The 21,143-nt window shown below is 40.4% G+C and overlaps 1 protein-coding gene across 8 annotated transcripts; it reads right to left on the bottom strand.

Annotated features, from left to right (window-relative positions):
* Window positions 1-4,417: 4,417 nt before the first annotated feature.
* mthfr (methylenetetrahydrofolate reductase (NAD(P)H)) lies at window positions 4,418-21,032 on the bottom strand. 8 transcript variants are annotated; one of them, XM_072586439.1, is made up of 13 exons: window positions 16,979-17,568; window positions 15,620-15,712; window positions 14,748-14,975; window positions 12,740-12,978; window positions 11,642-11,752; window positions 11,362-11,555; window positions 10,915-11,165; window positions 10,477-10,611; window positions 9,593-9,773; window positions 7,491-7,673; window positions 7,257-7,358; window positions 6,106-6,225; window positions 4,418-5,663 (listed from the first exon to the last, which is right to left on the bottom strand). In XM_072586439.1, the coding sequence occupies exons 3-13, from the start codon at window positions 14,963-14,965 to the stop codon at window positions 5,433-5,435; spliced, it is 1,965 nt and encodes a 654-aa protein (XP_072442540.1). In that variant the 5' UTR covers window positions 14,966-14,975; window positions 15,620-15,712; window positions 16,979-17,568; the 3' UTR covers window positions 4,418-5,432. The 8 variants fall into 8 exon arrangements, with proteins under 8 accessions (XP_072442540.1, XP_072442537.1, XP_072442538.1 ...); XM_072586436.1 differs by lacking the exon at window positions 15,620-15,712 and adding an exon at window positions 16,534-16,852 and having other exon boundaries at window positions 16,979-17,567; XM_072586437.1 differs by lacking the exon at window positions 15,620-15,712 and adding an exon at window positions 16,534-16,697 and having other exon boundaries at window positions 16,979-17,567.
* Between the last annotated feature and the right edge of the window lie 111 nt (window positions 21,033-21,143).

Raw genomic sequence — 21,143 nt, 5'->3', positions numbered from 1 at the left:
CCTACTTCAGGATTGGAGAATGAAAACCAAAGACAAACTGCTAGCACTTTAGGAGTGCAGTACTGTTGGAGGTATAGCCTTTTGTGTGAGATATTACAAATCAATTTTTAATCTGTGTGTGTGAGTGACATAAAAGACCCTTTGGCACTATATCAAAGAGAATCAGGAGCATTAACTGCAGTGTCCTGGCCAATATCTGTCCATCAGTCATGTCACAAAAGAACAAATATCGCATCATTATTTGATCATTGTTGCTGTTTGCGGGAACTCGCTGTGGCAAATTAGCTGCCATGTTACAGCAGTGACTACACTTCAAATGGTTGTAAAGCACTTGGAGATGTCCCGTGGTTCTGAAAAGCTTTATATAAACGCAGTCCTGTCTTCATTTCATTCTATATGAAATTTATTGGACATAGAATAATAGAGTCCCATTACATTTGAGACACCAGAATGTTACACACTGTACCACTAATCTGGTGGTGTTTTACACAGAATCTCATTTAAGTAGTGGCCTAGCTGTGGTATTAGGGCAACAGGCAATATGGTTACATTCATCATTAACTGAGCTATGACAATGTCCAAAACAAATTCAAATGAAAGCAGTAATAATTTTATAGGCTTAAGTAAACAATTGCTGCTGTGAGAAGGGATGATGTATAAAATATAAAATTATATAGGAGCAAGAGGTGGCTATTCAACTCCTGGTGTGTGCTCTGTCATTCAACTCGATCTTGGCTCATCTTCTACCTCAACCCCATTCTTTTGGATTAACCACACATTCTTGAAGGAAAATAATTGTTTAGAATAAAGAGCTAATGAAGGATTTTCCAGGGCAGATTCAAGTGTCACACAAAAGCCTACCAACCAAGGACAATTCTTGTGGATTTGTAAAGAAACTTTGTATTGGTGAGCCATCCATGGTGGACTCAAATCACCACTGGAAGCCCTTAGGGATTAATCCTGGATCTGTTGATCTCCATGGTCTTTAAAAATGCCTTCGCACAAAATCACCAGGGAACCATTAGCAACCTATGACTGAAATTTGCAATGTCATGAAATAAATAGAATGCAGGTAGACCTTAATGGAATGGTTAGGGCAATTGGGAGAGTGTGGAAATAGAATTGTACCTTCTGGATGCCTTTTAGCTAATTGGTAGCTTATTTATGTGGATTGTGGCACTTTTACTATGTGTACATCATGCAAGACCTTGAGGCTGTCCCTCGAATCAAGGGTAATATCTACTTAGGATTGAGAATTTCCATGTGCAGGTTGTGTGCTTACTGTGCACTATATTCATTACCAAAAATCAGGCCAATTAAAGATTAAAACAAAAAACGGGCTCCTGTCTTGGTTGGAGCACACCCAGGAGTGTTTGTTCCATATGCAGGATTATAGGGAAAAGGTAGGAGATTGGCATGCAGTTAAAATGCCGAGAAAGCCAGTGCAGACACAATGGACCAAATGACCAGCTCCTACACAACAAGTATTTTGTGAACATTTGGTCCTTTCACATGGTGATGTACAAGCTTTGGAAAAGAGCCAACGAGACTTCTAAGAGTAGAAGTTGAAAAGCTGTCAATTACCAAGATAGAGCTGACAGCAGAGGCTATTGTATTTTAAACAAACTTTGATTTCAGACCTTTCAACGAGCTCAACAGGATTACTAAAGCCCAAATATACAAGTTAAGTAAGCACAGAGTTAGGTGAGGTCTGACATGGTAAACCGGTGTACAACATAAATTTTTGCTGCATGTATTCAGGTGAGAAATGGATGAGTTAATAATAGTTTTTCTATATTTGGGTAAATTACCGGGATCAGAGTTCAATCAGATTAATGGAGATTTTCCCAAAACTGGCCTTTACTTATTATAGGTTTTTTTCACCCTGTCCAAGGAGATTGTGAGAGTGACATCTGATGGTCATTGAACTAGCAGGCATAGGGCGGACTTAAATGGACACTTGTATCATAGTGGTAGCATCCACACCTCTGAGCCAAAAGACCCCAGGTTCAAGTCCCACCTGTTCCAGAGGTGTGTAATAACATTCCTGAACAGGTTGACTAAAGATATCTGGGGCAGACTTGAAGTGTCTCTTAGAAAAATATCTCCAAATCTGAAATGGAAAGTTGGTATTGTTTTAGGTGATCATGATATTATTGGTGTGTTGGAGAAACAAATAGGGCAGGCTTGAGGGGTTCTTGTGTAGTGGTAGTGTCCTTTCCTCTGAACCAGGAGATTCCAATTCAAGGCCCACCTACTCCAGTAGTGTGTAATATCATCTGATAAAGTTAATTCAAAAATGTCGAGGACAGAATTGGTAGATCAGCTCATATTATGCTCCTTTTACATATATTCATAGATTAATGGGGTTGTGTTATTATGAGCTAGCAATACAGAAATACCTAGAAGGCACCCAGTTAATGAGGTGCACTATATGAGGTGAATGCTTGTAAAGTTGCAGGCACCATATTTGAGCAGATGATAAGGTAACAAATCTGCAGATTACGGCGCTGAGAGGGTGAGGGAGTGTTTGCTTGACTGTATGGTGTGTTACAGATAACTGTGTCCAAAGTGTTATGGTGTCATGCACTTTCAGATGACAACACATATGTCTAACTGATTAACGAGAGTCTACCTTTATTTTCATCAGATGGCAGACCAGGAACTCCTACACTGATGTGTGTTGGAATGATTTAAAGATTAATTGTCAGTCTATTTGGCTGCATTGTTTGACTATCATGTCGTATGGTAGAACTCAAAATGGGAATTTCTGACTCAGAGGCAAGAACAAGACCGTGCCTGCACGAAGCAACATGACAGATTAATTGATTGTCTTCTACTTTTTGTTTATACAAATCAATTAAAAGATAAGGTAGAGTATAAATATTGTATGAACTGCATTTAACACTTTCAGCGCTTTGTTTTTATAATTACTAACTGAAAAAAATACTGTGGCTGTCTGAACTTTCACACACTAATCCTCTACATACTGCACTTCCCCCATCCAACATCTGTTCAACAGTGGTGTGGATATTTAAAACTTGAGCCCTTATTAATGACCCTCAAAGCAACTTATGTTGTAGGTTGTATCCTTATATTAACTCCTTGCTGTGTATATAAATCTTAAGCACTAAATGTCACAAGTTATGTTCATCCCATGTAGAATATCCAGATTGCAGCTTGACATAAAACCCCAGTTCATACTTTAAACAAGTTGGAACCTGTTCAGCAATAACCTACTAATTCCTGGTGCTAGGGTTCCTTACCACTAAAGTCTCACTAGCTTAGTACAGTTCCTAGCATGACAAACAATGTATATGTACAGCGCATCTTTTACAACTTTAGGACTTCCCAAAGCACTTTACTTATCAATCATTTACTTCAGAAAACAGTGTACTCACTGTTGAAATTAAGGAAACTAGACACACAGCAGACTTGAGCAGTTGTAGTTCATGGATTAAAAGGGGCAGTCACAACTAGGAGACAAACTTGGCTGAGAGAGGTAACAAAGAGTAGTTATTAATGGATGTTTTTCAGGCTGCAGAAAGGTTTCTAATAGATTTCCTCATCTATTAATGACCTAGGATACAACTTCTTCCTCCCTGGCGATGGCAAAGGTGGTGGTGAGAAGAGCAAATAATTGGGCAAGTTGGCCCAGGATAGATACCCCTTCTTGCCATATCAGCAATTGAGATTTTAGCAAGAAAGTCAATTAGGGATTTTTTTTTGTCTCAGCAGCAATAAAAGTCCTTTGGGTTAATTACAGTACCCTAGGCTTTATTAATTGGAGTTTAGAGTACAACACCAAGGAGATTGCATTAAACTTGCATTAGACAAACCTTGGCTTCAACTGGAGTACTGAGTGTCACACAAGGACAGATACAAGGGTATTTGAAGACATGGCAGAGAAGATTCTGGAGGATGATTCCAGGGATGAAAGACTGGAGAATAGAAGGCGGAGGGGAATTCTGGTAGATGATTCTACTCATAAACCATGAGTCTGGACAAAGCTTTCAAAAGGGGAATGAGACTGTTGTCAAAACATTTCTAATCTGCAGGGTTATAGGAGAATGGCACAAACTGAAATGTTCATTGGAAAGATGGTGCAGACACAATTGTCCAAATAACCTGCTGCACCATAACAACTTTGTATTTCTGAAATCTGCAACTTCATGCTTTAAAGAGGAGTGCCAACATTGAGACAAGTTGACACTTAAAAGCAGTTTTAAAGGTTTGATCATTGCACAGCCAGAAAACAGTCTGCTTTCATGTCCAACCAGTGTAGTATGGCTTTCTCTAGCATGGACTCCAAGAGGCCAAGCCCTGCAATTCCCACAACTGTTCACTATTTCCATTGTCACAGCATAATCTTATGGTTGTATTTTTGTCAATTATCACAATAGATCTTTACCTAGTCTTAGCTTCCAGCAATATGTTTATTTGCAACAATACTGAATTTGGCAGCTCAATCTTAGTGCTAACTTCTGCTAAGACTGATTCCTAAACTTAGCTTAAATGAGGGTTAGGAGTGCTATTTAAACAAATGGATATATACAAAATCAATACATTATTCCTGCAAAACAAGATAAACGTATAGTTTACTAGTTCTACCCCGTTTCAAAGAGTTTGAAAACAGGAGTCAGAATTCTCAAGGTGAATAACAACTATAGCCAGTTGTTCTGCAGACTGTGCAAATTTTAAACTATATAAAAGTTTAAGCCACTTTGCTGCTCATCCCAGACACCGCCTTTGATGATGAGATATCAACTGAATCTGATTTGATGCTGATATGATGACTGGAGGTGGCCCAGGATTGGCAAACATCATTCCATTATCCAGGAAACATGCCCCAGCTGCTTCTGTCAGCTGTTCATTCCTGATCCCTTTTGCCTTGGGAGTGAAATAATTTCTTATGAAGCTTAGTATCTCAGTGACCGCCTAGTAGAGTAGATGCCAGGTGCATACTGGGACGATACACACAGGCACACTATTCCTGGCCTGGTTAGTCCACTGTATGTTGGACAGCACACTTCTGGATATTGAGTAAAGAAAATGAGTTTCAGATGTGACTCCCCTTTCTCTATCTGGCCCAAGTATGATTCACTATCATCTCTACATGAATAACAAGCATTTGATATGTTCTCAGATTCAAACACTGCCTTCAACCAGAGGAATGCAGAGAAATACTAAACAGAATCTCCACATAATCCTTAACCATGACCTCACTCAGCCTAGTGCTTGCACTCAAAGAGCTGTGAAAATATTGCAACGTCGCAGTGCAAAGTCACAAGCAATTACAGCAAATAGAGTCAAATGCTACAGTAAAAGTCCATTCCAGCAGAACAAAGATTCTAGCTTGTACATGGGAGATTGTGAGGTAGTCTCCCTATACAAAGTCTAGTTGTCAGTTGGTTGTCCTGTACAACGCAATTTCATGGTCTCACAGTGACATCACAAGTCATTGATGCACAAGTGTTTTCAGATGCTTTTAACTTGAAGAGATCATCAATAACCTGCCAGAGACAGTTTTCAAATGGAAAGTCATTATCCACGAGATTGACCAGGTAATAGTTGTCATGGATGTCCTGAACTATCTGTCGTGACGGAGATCCTGCTGGGTACAATTTGGCCCATCGTTCAATCCACAGGGCAAAGGCTTCATCCTGAGAAGAAATAACAGCATTTCCAAGTCTGCAGACTACTTTCCACTACACCTAAACACACACTGCATCCCTCTTTCCCCACATAGACATCCCCCTCTGGCCTATTCGTACACTTTTGCACCAAATTGTACAGAGAATGTATACTTGTGCCTTTATCCGATGTGTGGTAGGGGATTAATATGAGTAAGAAATTCTAATGTTGATTAATTGAGTGGAAAAGGTGCTGTACCATGTCTTTAAGTAATCAATCAACCACTAGCAGAAATCCCAAGACATATTTTGGGAGCTGCCACACTTACATGTGGGTATTCTGAGGATCAGTGTTCACATTCATTGCAGAGAAAAGACAGAGACAGAATAGTTAAAAATACATCCATAATGACTTCACAAAGCAACCTAACAGATTATAGTACTCTATTCTTGACAAGAATTGATCCATTACCTTCCAGTACATGAAGCTGACGGGATCAACCACTGTTGGTTGAATTATCTCACGTCCAGGGAAAATCCCCCATGTAACTGCAATTGGCTGCAGATCGAAGGCATTATTTATATTCTCACCCTGCAACACGAGAAACATTCCAACATTAGCTTATGAACATGCTGAAAATGGCTACAATTTTGCAATTATCCCATTTCGGTTGAATACAAAGTCAGTACAACGTTTGAGAAATTGAAATGTAGAATTAGTTACATTCCAAAAATTAGACTGTGGCTCGTTTAGTCCCCTTGGTAAATGTTATGCTGCAGACCCCAAAAAAAGAGCTGCTTTTCTGTGCTCCTTGTCTCATGTCCAAGAGAAACTGGTTGCTGGCTTTCAGTGGTGGAGGAAGCGGTTAGCCTCCTATGCTGGGTTGAGTGAATCTACAACTGATTATTTACAGTTATTACCCAAGTGTCAGTCTAAAGGGCTGATTTGGTTATTCTGCACTGCAATCCTACTCAAATTTTTGTGGACTCCCTGAAATTTTGCCATGTGAGAACAGAGAGCAGCAAAGGCTCACAGAATGGGCTCTTCCATCTGAGTTCATGTCTACTGAAGCTGCAGGATTATGAGCATTGAGGAGAGATTGTGCTGTCACAGCATTTCAGTGCTGATGCACCCTGTGATATACCCAAAATTTAGAGCTCTATACTGGGCATACCTCATGGTATCCCTGTTACTTTGGCCTCCACTGCAGAGGAGCACAGTTCAAATGAGCAGTCACATGTAACAAAGGAAATGTGCTAGTGGACTAGTTAGCAAAGTTTGTGATGCTCGTAGGTAGTCTAATTAGGATAGGAAGTACTGTCACAAAGGCAGCATCTTTTCAAATCTCGACCCAAGGTTAGGATGGGTCTATGTCGGCTTCTAGCCAACAAGCTCAAATATTTCATTGAGTATGACCAGCCTCTCCCTAGGCCCAGAGATAGAAAACTCCTGCTTAATTTCCTGATTGAAGTTATCAGTAAATCTCTAATAACCTTCAAATGAATGAGAAACTAAAGAACAATCTATAGATGCAAAGGAAACTCTTCAGTTTTGTTCTTAAAGTAACAACAATTAAGTTATATTCTTTACTGTGGCTCCATCCATGACTGCTTTGTCCTTACCTTCACATTTACAATCTGGTAGTTCACTCGTGTTTTGTAATTCTTGAGAACTTTAAGTAGAATAGGTACGTTTTCAGAGGAGGTAAAAAACTCAAGGTAAGCCTGTAGAATGAAGAGTAGGATTCAGCCATAGAGTAAATACATAGGTGCTTCTCAGGGCCTCTCTTCCAAACTAGCAATTTCTAAACCAACAGAAGCATCCTTTTACACTCCTAACATTCTCTTTACACATACCTTCTGAAAAACAAAGCCTCCCTCTGGTCCCCAACCCACAATGGGGTCGGTTGATGGTCGAGCATTGATGTTAGGCTGGGAGTTTATTGTGAGAATTCCCATTCGATTCACTTTCTCCAGTTCTTTTTTCATCAGAGATGTTTCTAGTGCCAAAGGTTCATCATTCCAGGGCAAACAGGTCACCTGAGAATACACAAATCTGAAGTCACTGGGAGTTCCTTTTTTTTATAAAAAAAATCTCTTATAGATGGCTGGGCCAGCATTTATTGACCATCCCTAATTGGCCTGGAGCTAGTGATGGTGAACAACATTTTTTTTAAACTGATACAGGCAATGGTGCTGTTAGTAAGGGATTTCCAGGATCTTTACCAGCAGTGAAGAAACAACAAATGTTCTGGGTCAAGCTGGTACGCATCTTGGAGGGGAAGTTGCAGTTTTTTGTATTCTGTTCTTGTTCTTCTAGGCAGGAGAGGCCGCAGTCTTGGAAAGTGCTGGTGAAGGAACACTGCAACTTGTCGATGCTACATGATGCCATGTGTGCCGGTGGTCAAGAAATTGTTTATTGAAGATGTTAGTCAGTGTCGCAATCAAATAGGCTGCTTTATCCCAGACGGTTTCAGCTTCCTTGAGAATTGTTGGAGCTGCACCCATTCAGGCAAGTGCAGAGTATTCCATCACACTCCTGACTTATGTGTTGTATTAGGGAGATAGGAGGCGAGTTACTCACTGCAGAATTTCTTGCCGACAAGAGTAAACCAGAGGCTAAGTATTCATATGGCTCATCTCGTTCAGTTTCTGCTCAATTAAAATATAAATTATCCATTTAAAAACTGGATATTTCAAACATTTGAGTTCTGCACTGTAAGCCGAAGGCTGCCAGACCCAAAGTGATTCTCTTTAGTTGGAAAGGTTTTGTTTGTTCACAATTTAGAAGCCATTGCCAATATGTCCATTTGATTCATGACCATCCCTTAATCCTGAAACTCTTCAATTCAGTTTTTTTTCCCATTATCTCTACCATTTATCCTGACATTTGAAAGAAGATTTAATTTAATAATTCCGGAAATTTGATCCTCAGGTTCTTTAAGTCCAGATGATCGAACATATTATCACAACCCATTAGGATTATTATCACTGCAGTATTCTGATGGATTACTCTTTGGAAAACAAAAATCAATCCAGAAACAAAAACAGAAATTGCTGGAGAAACTCAGCAGGTCTGGCAGCATCTGTAGAGAGAAAGCAAAGTCAATGTTTTGGGTCCAATGACCCTTCATTAGAACTAGCAGTAGCAAGAAAAGGTGGTATATGTACTGAAGGCAGAGGATAAATGAATGAGAGGTAAGAAAGACAATTGGGTGGACAAAGGGCTGGATAATGGTATCGCAGGGAGAAACACATGCTGTTAATGGGTACCATAAGTATATGAAAATAGGTCAGCTGTGCTGAAAGCAGCCCATGTGATCATGAGGCCTAGGGTGTGGGGGTAGGCAAAGGACATAGAAGGTGATGTCCAGGCCCGAAAATTATTGAGCTCCATATTGAGTTCTGGAAGCTGCAGGGTTGCTAAGCATTAAATGAGATGCTGTTCTTCAAACTTGTGCTGAGCCTTGCAGCAGGTTGGAGGCAAAACTATTGGCCAAGGAACCCGGTGGTGTGTTGATGCGGCAGACAACTGTTCACACCAGGTTGTGTTAGTTAAATTGTGCAGTAGTCTGAAATACTGACAAGTTCAATGAGATGAAGGTAGGGTATAAACCCCAAGGCTTACAGTTTTGGACTTTGGCAACTCAATATATAACATAACACATAAACAGCAAGTGTGCATGAAAATTGAAACACTCTGATAATAATCAGCAAAGCCACCCATTAAAAAAGAAGTTGAAAATTTGAAGCCTCAAGACTCCATTACACTGTAATTTCACCTGGTAGCAGCTTGTATAAACAGTTGGGAGAGTAAGAACTTAGTATGAAATGGCATTAACTTCATGTTAAACTTCCATAAACTACTACTGAATTTAAAACTCAATGCTTCTAAATTAGTTACAATAAATAACAGCAATTTCTTAACATAGTTTGATTAGATCACAGCAGCCCATTACCTTTTCGCCATGGCTGTTGGATTCACCAGAGATATATGCTGTGAAAACATCAAAGATACTTTTCTCATCTACTAGCTCCTCCCCCCACATCTTCAGCAGCTCGTCTTTGGAATAGTTATTCTTCAGATAGAAGAGATAATAATCATTCAGCTCACCAAATGCAGGAGATGATGAGTTCCCCCTGAAACAACAAATATAAAATCACACAATGCAGACACTGACCTCTTCTCAGTAGCATTGCCATAATTGTTCAATTAATGTTATCTGTAGTTACCTTCTGTAAATTGGTTGCCATCTTTAAGGGAGCAGAAAATTAAATAAACTTTCATGTTATTGTTGGCAATATTTTACTGAATAGACCCAGTGCATGAGAGAAAATAAACCACAGTTTAGCTCATTTAGGATTGGAATATTCCAGATTAATCCCATCAAAATTAAATTGAAGAGACCTGTAACCACCAGTATTTCAACCTGACGTTACATGGCTCAAACCCTTACTCAATTGCAACATTTAAGAGGCATTTGGATGCGTATATGAATCAGAAGGGTTTGGAGGGATATGGGCTAGGTGCTGGCAGGTGGGACTAGATTGGGTTGGGATATCTGGTTGGCATGGACAGGTTGGACCGAAGAGTCTGTTTCCATGCTGTACATTTCTATGACTCTAAGTTTGGAAGGGCTGAATTGAGAATTATATTTCTAGATGTTTTTCCACAATTGAGGTGGATATCACACACCATACACTAATAAAGCTCAACTACCAGCACTAATATATTGCCAAATATTTACAATAGCAATCTTTGTCAAGTGATTAACTGTTGAAATACTGAACCTTCATACAATTGTTCACAGTCTCAACACAATCATGATTTAAATGACCATACCATCTTCCATTGGGAAATTCATCCCAATCCTGTGTTCTGTAGATATAACTCTTCTGCCTTGAAGCCCAGAATATTGGACGAACATCCTCAACCTTTCGCTTTGGATTGGCACTGGTGATCCATGGCAAGGCTCGCCTGAATGAGGATAGGGAAAGAGAAATTTAAGGGGTTAAAACACACCTACTCCCATGACAATGACCTCAATACAAAAAGGACAAATCTATGATACATTCAAGCAACTGATAGTGGACTCAAGATTACAATAACAGTATCCTCTCCCTTTCTGAAAATGAAGTCCTATCATGTACTAGAATGCAAATTAATGAATAAACAAAGGGCAGGTACATCCAGAATTTAGCTAGCATCATTACATTTTTTCTAATGCTGGTTAAGTGAACTGAAATGATCATGTTATTTACCTTATCTATTCAAACCTACCTAGGGTCCTCAGTCCATAACCGCAGTCGTTTCAGAATCTCCACAGTTGCCACCTCTCGGTTCAAGGTGTAGAAATGGAGCCCTGGCACCAATCCTGATTCCAACAGAACCTTGCACATGTCAGTGGCCAAGTCAATACCATAATTCCTAATGGCAGCGTCATTATCTTTGATTGGTTCAATTACATCTTTGATTTCCTGAGGTACCTGTAGCTTGGAGAGCTTGACCAGCTGTCGTAATGAGTGATACCCCTGCCACAGGATAGAAGGAAGAGATGTATGAAATTAATAATCTGAATTGTACCAATTTACAGAATGAGAAAGAAAATGTTGCACTCCTGCAGGTAACTATGTGAAATTAATGCTTCAATGTAAGGCCTACGCAACAAGGTATGTCAAATTCTGAACTGGAATCCCAGATGCCCCCAAGCCTTCTGTTTGTACATACCTGAATGGGGAAGATTCCTGGCAGAATAGGACAAGTAATTCCAATTGCACGACAGTCCTTGAAAAATGTAATGAAGGTTTCAGGTTTGAAGAAGAGTTGTGAGATAACAAAGTCTGCACCAGCATCTACCTTTGCCTTCAGGTGTCTGAGGTCCTCCTTGTAACTGTCACATTCTGGGTGCCCTGTTGGGTAACCTGCAAGGAAGTAACATTTAAGTCAACTTGATTTAAGGTAATGAGAACAGAACACTAAGAAACTTATTGCGCAAAACTGAGCTCACCAGCAACACAGATATCAAAGTAATCTTGGAACTCAGAGCGTATATGCTTGACCAAATCACTAGCATAATTGAATCCTTTTTCTTCAACCTTCCACTCATCACCCATGGGATCTGCAGACAGAAAAAAAAATTATGTTTAAGGTCTGTACAATCCATCAAACCGTGGAACGACAACCACTTTTCATCATCTGACTCCTGTCTCCCTCACTCTATTTTGTCTGGTGGGGAAGTGTAGAATTGACTGGATAATTTGAATGTTGCTCATTGTCAGTCAACAGGTTAAGAGTGGTTAATAGATCCTTCCTTATCTTTGCACCCAACTGTCTTTTACTGTAATATTATATACAGCAAATCAATAGTACTTCAGGTCATTGGTGGGTTGGGGGAAGCTATGTATCTTTGCCTGTCTCATGTTATTTTAGACACAACAGGATAGCCTCTTGGAAATCTGACAGATGAGTGGCATGAATTACTCAAGCCCTCATAAATGTGTTACTGTTTCTTACTCTTTGATTTGCCGTGTTTGAATGCATAGTTATGGAGCTTTGAAAAATATCAATCTTGGTATTGTTGTCTCATTGGTGAATGTAACCTGAATTAGAACACTTGGTGCTAGAACACTATCAGCAATCGTAGATATAGAAATTAATTGAATAGTTTTCTAGCTGGCCTGAACTGAATGCTGGTTTTGATGGGAAACCTTTGAGCTCAGTGTTAAACAGAGTAAGCTTTCTACATTCACAAGGGTGTTGAGCAAATTGGGACAGCTGGTGGCATGCTACCTTTGGGAGCATATCACTATCGAACCCAAGGCACCTCAATACAAAAACAGCTCCAGGTTTAAACTTTGAGTTCTTCATAGGTCCAGACATGTTGATAATAAAAACAATATAATTGGGTGATCTTGCAATACGTCAAGAGGATAGCCTTTTCTTCTCTTCCATGTGTCTCCACCGTAAATGTTAGAAATAAGGTAGACGATAGGGAGATGTGAATTCACTCTTGAGTTCAGGACACCAAACCAAAAACATCCCTAATGTAGGATGAGAAAAGTGTAAAGTGAAGAGACATAGAGCGGGACACTGATCAATATCTCACCACCACGGAGCGCGAGTATATTCTTCAGACCCAGATTACGAGCCTTGTGTAGGTGCCGTGAGAGCTCATCCTTGGTTTGATTACAACAGGTTATATGCAACAATGTCTCCAGGCCACAGTAATTTACTGCTGTACTAGCTATCATCATAGAGGAAGTCTCTTTGTCAGAGCCTGGGTCCCCAGCAGGATGCCAAGTTACATCAATGAAGAGTGGTCCACCAACAGCCATATGGTCAAACCTAAATCAAAACAAAGGCCATGGTCAGCAAATTGTAACAAGTCATCTCAAAGTATAAATGATCAATTCCCAAGTTTGGATTCTCCACTGATTCAGTAAGCTTAAACAGAGAGCCATACAAATTACGCTTCATTGCTGTAAACCATTTATATCAGAGCTAGGGCAGAATACTGCAGTTGGCTTCAGTAGCCAGGTTAGGGAGGAAACAAGAGAAAATCGACTCTACTCCAACAACTAAAGGTGAGCTCCAGTTTAATCTGTAATGCCCCATTAATACATGTGTGAAATTTGTAATTTGATACAAGAAAGAACAACACATAATGGAGCAAGAGCCATCACTCAAGAAAAGGCACATTGGAACTGGGTTCAGCCTAGGTTGTGACTTTCAGCAGAGGAACATTTGATAGGAGAAAAGGAAACCTAAAACATGTTTTCAAGGTGTTAACCTAATCACAACCACACAGCACATGACAGGTTTGGACATCCTGATGGAACCAGGTGGTCATCTTGCATTTTGTGCATTGTGGGAAGAAACAGAAGTTGATACCAAATGATCCTCAACCCGACACATAAATTGATTCTGACCATACTTATTTGAGGGCATTAGTGTTCTCTCTGAAACATTCCAGTGTATGTCTCCAACCTTACAGTTTGTTTTCCCTTGTATTATTTATCTTTATGGCTGAGGAACTTATGGCTCAGCTTTGGTTATTTCACTCCAGTCAGTATAAAGCAGACTGACTGTCAGTCTGGATATTTGCATTGGGAAGAGTACTGGTCACCAATTGGTGGTACAATTGACTAGTTCTGACTGCTCCAATAAGGCAGCCACTTCAGCACCATCATAGGCCACACCACATTAAATCTGCTCCAGGAATTTCCTGAACCCACTCCAGAACAAGCACTGCTTTCAGAATTAACAGTTCATCATTTCATGAGTGATGCTTTTGACAATATGTCCATACAATCAGTAAGATATGCAAATTAAAATCCATGAATACTTCCATCTGGAAGGACCAGCACAGCAGATATAGAGGAACCTCGATTATCCGAACGACATGGGCAGGGACTATTTTGTTCGGTTAAATCAAACATTCAGATAATCGAATGCTGGATAACATGGTTTAGCCAAGCATTGGGACCTTGTGATCTTGTCCAGATAATCCGAAATTTGGATAATTGAGGTTCCTAATCCAAAATTTGGATAATTGAGGTTCCTCTGTACATTGAAACACCACCACCTTCAAGTTGCACTCCAAGCCACTTGGATCCACACTTAGAAATATATCACTTTCAGTGTTGCTGGGCTGGAAAACCCTGGAACTCCCTCCCTAATGTCATTGTGAGCCTACCAACAATGGATTACAACAACTTTAAGGTAGCTTACTCCCACCTTCTCAAGGGCAACTAGGGATAGGCAATAAATGCTGGACCAGCCATATCCTGTGAATGATGTTTTGTAAAACTCATTCCTGTTCCCAGCAAACAAAAACAGGAAGATATGAATAACAGGGCAGGGTTCCACTTACTTCCAAATAAGGCTAGGATTATACAGATTAACCAACACCCAATGACAGAACAATGCAACATCCAGTTTGGGGGAATGTCTACTTTGTAAATTTTCTTTTCATTTCCTCCCCCACTTTAAGATGCTGGTTAATTCCTCACAGCAACCCTATTTACCCAGTTCACAGAACCCAGCAAGTCCAACCTTGCACACAGCTTCTGTACACCCAGCCATTGATTGTTGCTCTGTGTCCCAAGGCTGACCTGGAGATCAGATTAACAGCACCACTTGAAGTTCGAGGAGGGAAGAACTCCAAGGAGAACCACTTGTCCCCTGATTCAATACGTCGACGCATCTTTTCATGGAGTCGGTCAGAATCAGGGCCAGGTGTTGAACTGCGTGAACTCTCTTGGAAGCCATCACTAGAACTACTGTCTGATTTGAACACCTGCCCTTTGTCGCTTTGCTCTGTATTCACCATTACTAGTTACCTGCAAGAAAAAAGGTTCAACCTTTAAATAAATTGGAGCTACAGATTCCACATGAAATACACTATGTTTGAAACACCCAAGCCCAGAGCAAGTTTCATGATATTGTGACCACTGTATTTGCAAATGACCAAGGTTCAGTAGTTATTTCCTTCCTTTCTCTCTACAGTCTTTGTTTTGGTGGGTCAGTAATGAACTCATTCAGGAGATGGGTGAATCAGAACCTATTATCTCCATAACATTCAAATTGGACAGGAACTAAGATTTAGTGAGACAGGATTTAACAGGAGAAGCTCTTAATGTCTGCAGGAAATAGTTTTCATTATTGAAGACTAGTTGAGAAGACAAATTATTTTCAACAGCCCGCTTTCAAGATATATAGTCAAGGTCATCTTCCTAGTAGATTCTCATTAAATCCTCTTTCTGTTGAGAATTGGACTTGTACCACTGCTGAACATTCAGGTCACCATTCAGTTCTCTTTAATAAGTAGAATGTCTACTTGCACATTTGTCTGACTGGTCATCAGAATGCCCAACAGTACTTCATAACTAAACCAGTTGAAAGGCAAAGAACAACCAACTGAGTTTTTTGGATCCTGAATTACAGATTGGGGAAGCAACTCTCAAATTTGAAATCTAATATTGACCTTGTTTTTGAGCACCTTCTTTGCAGCTGTAACATTGTATTCCTCGCTTTGTTCGATCACCCTATGTTCTTTGTATGGTATGATCTGCCAGTTCTGCATATAAAACAAAACCTTTCACTGTACCTAGATACATATGGCATTAATAAATTCAATCAATCAAATCAAATATTGAGGTATCTTGAATACGCAAGCCAGACATGGCAGGATTGCTATGAGGACAAGCTGAAAAACTAAATTCAATAAATTTAGCAATTTGTATTTTGAAATAATTCGATAAACAGTGAAAAGTTGCCACATTATTAAAAAAAATACTTCACCATTGAGACAGTATTTAGGCTTTAGTAATCGCAAGGAGGAGTCGAGAGTGTGGTGCTGGAAAAGCACACCAAGTCAGGCAGCATCGGAGGAGCAGGAGAATCGACGTTTTAGACTTAAGCCCTCCATCAGGAAGACTTAGTAATCTCAACTTTCCATCAAAATTCCTTCAGTTTTTTCCTACTCAGTTTAGCTTTGTAAATCTCTTCCTCAATATAAATAATCTGCCACTTCATCTTCTGTCCCTTATTTATTCCCATTCCTGTACAAACTTGCTCCCCGAAGATTGGCCGCTCCTGTTCTTTTTGTCCCATTACATCATTGATGGCCAGACTATAAGTGAAGAAGGGTCACTGGACCGACAGCGTTAACTTTGCTGACCTTCCACAGACGCTGCCAGGCCCCCTGAGTTGTTCAACAATTTCTGTTTTCGTTTCCCTTTTTGGACTTGTTACTTCAATCGCATTGTTTTAGGTACTACAGAAATACTAGTTGTTATTGTAATATGCTTAGGGAAAATAACCAAATCAACTTGTGACTCCTACATACTACAAGCTAGTGTGCTGAAACGGTGACAAATGTTGCCAAGCAGCACCTACCGGAAAAAATCAAATAGCACAATTTTTTAAAGAGGGATCGTCGAAGAAACTGGAGTCCACTGCTTCAGATCTTTAAAGTTCAGTTTAACCACTGGAGGTGGTTTCGGTTTAAGGCTTCATTCCACTGAAGTGTTTCAAACTGAGCTTCAATGATAGAGAGGCTGCTGTTTTGATTAAGAGAGGATGTGAATGTCAGTTTTGCAATAATGTTTCTCTCAGCATTGATACATTTAGACCAACGTTTAAAGTAAGCAGCAGGACAGGAAATAGCAGCTGAGAGTGAACGTTCCTTTCCACACTGCGTTCTTCATTCCAGACACTGTTGGGGAAAGATAAACTTACAATTCAAACGTTATCTGAAAACGACTGGAACGGTACAACAGACAACGGTACTCACACAAAGAAGCAAAATAGCAGCGTCAGTCTAAAAAAATGGCGAAAATACCTCAGAAATGTTACCAGAGAAGCGAAAATCCTGGGTGCATCAGTGTATAATGGGCTTAACGAGTTAACGAGGACAAATTGACATTTCCGCCAGCCGTGAAATTGTAAAGTCAATATTTACTTAACAGACCAGATCATCATGTGAGTTTAAATCCAACTCCAAACTTCTCAAAGTGTTTAGACAAATGGACGTAGTTTGTGGAAAGCAAATTTGTTGAGTTTGAGGTTGCAGTTTCGGGTCTTGTTCGTCATTGCCGCGTTCAGACAATATCATTAACATAACATTTACCAGCCGATCAGAGAAGGTGCAGAGTTAACAGTAAAACGACACACTTAAACCTCGAAATACTGCACACAAGTTCAACAACACTACTGGATAGCTCTTTCCCAAGTCAACAACGCCCAAAGGCAGTTCGACTGTGACTTCATATGAAACTTTTTGTGGATGATAGACCCACTTCGCGGCAGACTCGCACTGTAGAATAAGGAGAAGCCGATTTAAAGGATCCAATCCCAGCACTATTTTTAACCCCAGGAACAGATGGTCGAGACCTTGATCCGCCTATCGGGGGTGCAACACCAAAAGCAGAACTCTAGAGTCTCAATTCTATACCGGGAATGAAAGAGAAACACTCTTCCAGGAAAGCAACTCTCTGTACAGTCACATTCAGACAGATCATGTGAAAAATGACTTAAAAGCGTACAATGGGCCTTGGGGCCTCGCCTTTCTGTGTCAGCTGTGAAAGATCTACCCAGTAAGTCAGACCCTTGCACATCAAAGTACAGAATATTTCCCCCTTTCACATGATTATCCCATTCCTTCTGGAAGCTGTAATTGAGTCATCTTCTGCCACTCTCTCAAGCAGTAGATCTTTCCTCATGGACTCTTATGAATGACTTGAAATCAGTATTCTTTGGTGCGCTAAATAGTTTCTCCTCATAAAACAGTTCACGACTTTGAATTCTTCTCACTTTTAATAAGCAAAACTACCTAGTGTCTCTCGTACTAAAGGGTTTTGTATTCCTGGTACCGTCGTAATAATGTTTCCTTTCCCCCACTCCAATGCATTTGAGGTATAGTGCCTAGAATTCTCAGGCTGAGATATTGACAGTATGGAAGGAAGCCATTCAGCTGGTCAATGGAAATCTGACAAAAAAATCCAATTTTCCAGCTTTTGGCCCCATTGCCTTGGAGGTAGTGTAAGTCATGGAGTCATAGAGATGTACAGCAGAGAAACAGACCTTTGCTCCAACCTGTCCATGCTGACCAGATATCCCAACCTAATCTAGTCCCATTTGCCAGCACTTGGCCATATCCCTCCAAACTCTTTCTATTCATATACCCATCCAGATGCCTTTTAAATGTTGCAATTGTACCAGCCTCCACCACTTCCTCTGGCAGCTCATTCCATACACGCACCACCCTCTGCGTGATAAAATTGCCCCGTCGGTCTCTTTCCCCTCTCACCCTAAATCTATGCCCTCTATTCAGGACTCCCCCACAAGACCTGTCTATTTATCCTATGCATGCCCCTCATGATTTTATAAACCTCTATGCAGTCACCCCTCAGTCTTCGACTCCAGGGAAAACAGCCACAGCCTATTCAGACTCTCCCGATAGCTCAAATCCTCCAACTCTGGCAACATTCTTGTAAATCTTTTCTGAACCCTGATAGGAAAGAGACGAGAATTGCACACAACATTACAACAATGGCCTAACCAACGTCCTGTACAGCTGCAACATGATCTCCCAACTCCTGTACTCAATGCTCTGACCAATAAAGGACAGCATACCAAATGCCTCTTCACTACCTATCTACCTGTGACTCCACTTTCAAGGAGCTATAAACCTGTACTCCAAGATCTATTTGCTCAGCAACACTCCCTAGGACCTTACCATTAAGTGTATAAGTCCTGCAAAGACTTGCTTTCCCAAAATGCAGCACCTTGCATTTATCTTAATTAAACTCCAACTGCCACTCCTCAGCCCTTTTGGCCCACCTGATCAAAATTTCATTGTAATCTGAGGTAACTTTCTTCACTTTCCACTACACCTCCAATTTTGGTGTCATCTGCAAACTTACTAACTATACCTCCTATGTTCATATCCAAATCATTTATATAAATAACAAAACGTAGTGGACCCAGCACTGATCTTTGTGGCTCTCTACTGGTCACAGGCCTCCAGTCTGAAAAACAACCCTCCACCTCCACCCTCTGTCTTCTACCTTTGAGCCAGTTTTGTATCCAAATGGCTAGTTCTCACTGTATTTCATGAGAACCTTGCAAGCCAGTTTCCCATGGGGAACCTTGTTGAACGCCTTACTGAAGTCCATATAGATCACATCTACCGCTCTGCCCTCATCAATCCTCTTTGTTACTTTTTCAAAAACTCAATCAAGTTGTGAGACATGATTTCCTACGCACAAAGCCATGTTGACTCTCCCTAATCAGTCCTTGCGTTTCCAAGTGTGTAAATCCTGTCCCTCAGGATTCTCTCCAACAACTTGCCGACCACCAACGTCAGGCTCACCGATCTATTGTTCCCTGGCTTGTCCTTACCACCTTTCTTAAATAATGGTACCATGTTAGCCAACCTCCAGTCTTCTGGCACCTCACCTGTGACTATTGATGATACAAATACCTCAGCAAGGGGCCCAGCAATCACTTCCTTAGCTTCCCACAGAGTTCTAGGGTATACCTGATCAGGACCTGGGAATTTATCCACTTCTATGAGTTTCAAGACATCCAGTACTTCTTCCTCTGTATTATGGACATTTTTCAAGATGTCACCATCTATTTCTGAATGCCGAGAAAAAAACAGCATTTTTGAGTTTTTGACTGAACCACACTTTCAGGCAGTGCACTCTTCAAGACTCCCACCACTCTGTGGGTGGAAAAAAATTCTCAACTCTCCTCTTTTAGCTCCTTTCTTTTACCCTAAATCTGTGCTCCCTGGTTACTGAACTGTCTCCTAATGGAAAATGTGCCTTTCTATCTATCTTATGTAAGCCCGTAAGTCTCATACACCTCCATTAAGTACCCTGTAAATCTTTGGTGATCCAAGAACTGCCTCAGTTTATCCAATCTTTCCTCATAGCTCTATAGCAGGCAGCATCCTGGTAAAGCTCCTCTATGCTTTCTCTAGTGTAATCATGACCTCCTTAATAATGTGGTGATCAGAACTGCATGTAGTACTCCAGTTGTGGCCTACCAGCATTTAATACAGTTCTAGCATAACCTCATTTTTGTATTCTATCCCTCAGTGAATAAAGGTAAGTTACCCATATGCCTTCTTACCTGTGTTGTCTACCTTCTTCCACTACTTCCAGGGATTTGTGGATATACACACAAATATTCCTGTCATGCCAGGATCCTGCCATTCATAGTATAATACTTTCCCTTGATATCCCTCGTCAAGTGCATTTCCTCACTTTTCAAGGTTGAATTCTACCTGCTATTGCTGTGTCCAGCTAACGTACATTGATAACCTCCTGCAATAAATGGTTCGTCTCCTTATAAATGATCACAAATGCTCCAGCTGAGACCTAAACATTAATTATAAAGTTTGAGCAAAACGTCTTTGTTCTTGCATTGTTTGCCTTTATTTTATACAGCCATTTACATTTTTAAATAACTTTTTCTATTTGTCCTTTCACCTTCAAAGACGTATGAACATCCATCTCGAGTTATCACTATTTCTTACACTCTGAACCTGTATAGTTTAAATGTATACAGCCCTTCTTCATTCCTCCCCGCAAAATAGAATACTTTACACTTGTCTGGATTAAACATCATCTCTCACACGTTTGCTTCCCGATGTCTGCTATTATCTTCCTTACATGCTTCACGATTTACTGTTTGTGATGCCTGCACGAGCCGTCAGTTCAGAATTGGACATGTAAGATAGCATGGACTTGTTCTGCACTGCATGTAATAACTGAGCCGTACGATCAGCCTTTTAAAAAGGTGAAGGTGAAGGCTAAGGTTAAGACCATCAAGTCAAAGGACGGTCAACCACCACTCAACCCAATTTCAAAAATGTGCACACTTCAACACGCATGCGCAGTGCGATATTTATGGATGACGTCACACGTAAATCTTTTATGATGTGTCTGGAATAGAAGCGCATGCGTACATTGGAATCCGCACATGCGTAGTTGTTC

The sequence above is a fragment of the Chiloscyllium punctatum genome, chromosome 16 (assembly GCF_047496795.1).
Source record: "Chiloscyllium punctatum isolate Juve2018m chromosome 16, sChiPun1.3, whole genome shotgun sequence".
Taxonomy (NCBI): Eukaryota; Metazoa; Chordata; class Chondrichthyes; order Orectolobiformes; family Hemiscylliidae; genus Chiloscyllium; species Chiloscyllium punctatum.
This window is presented reverse-complemented; position numbering and strand designations above follow the sequence as displayed.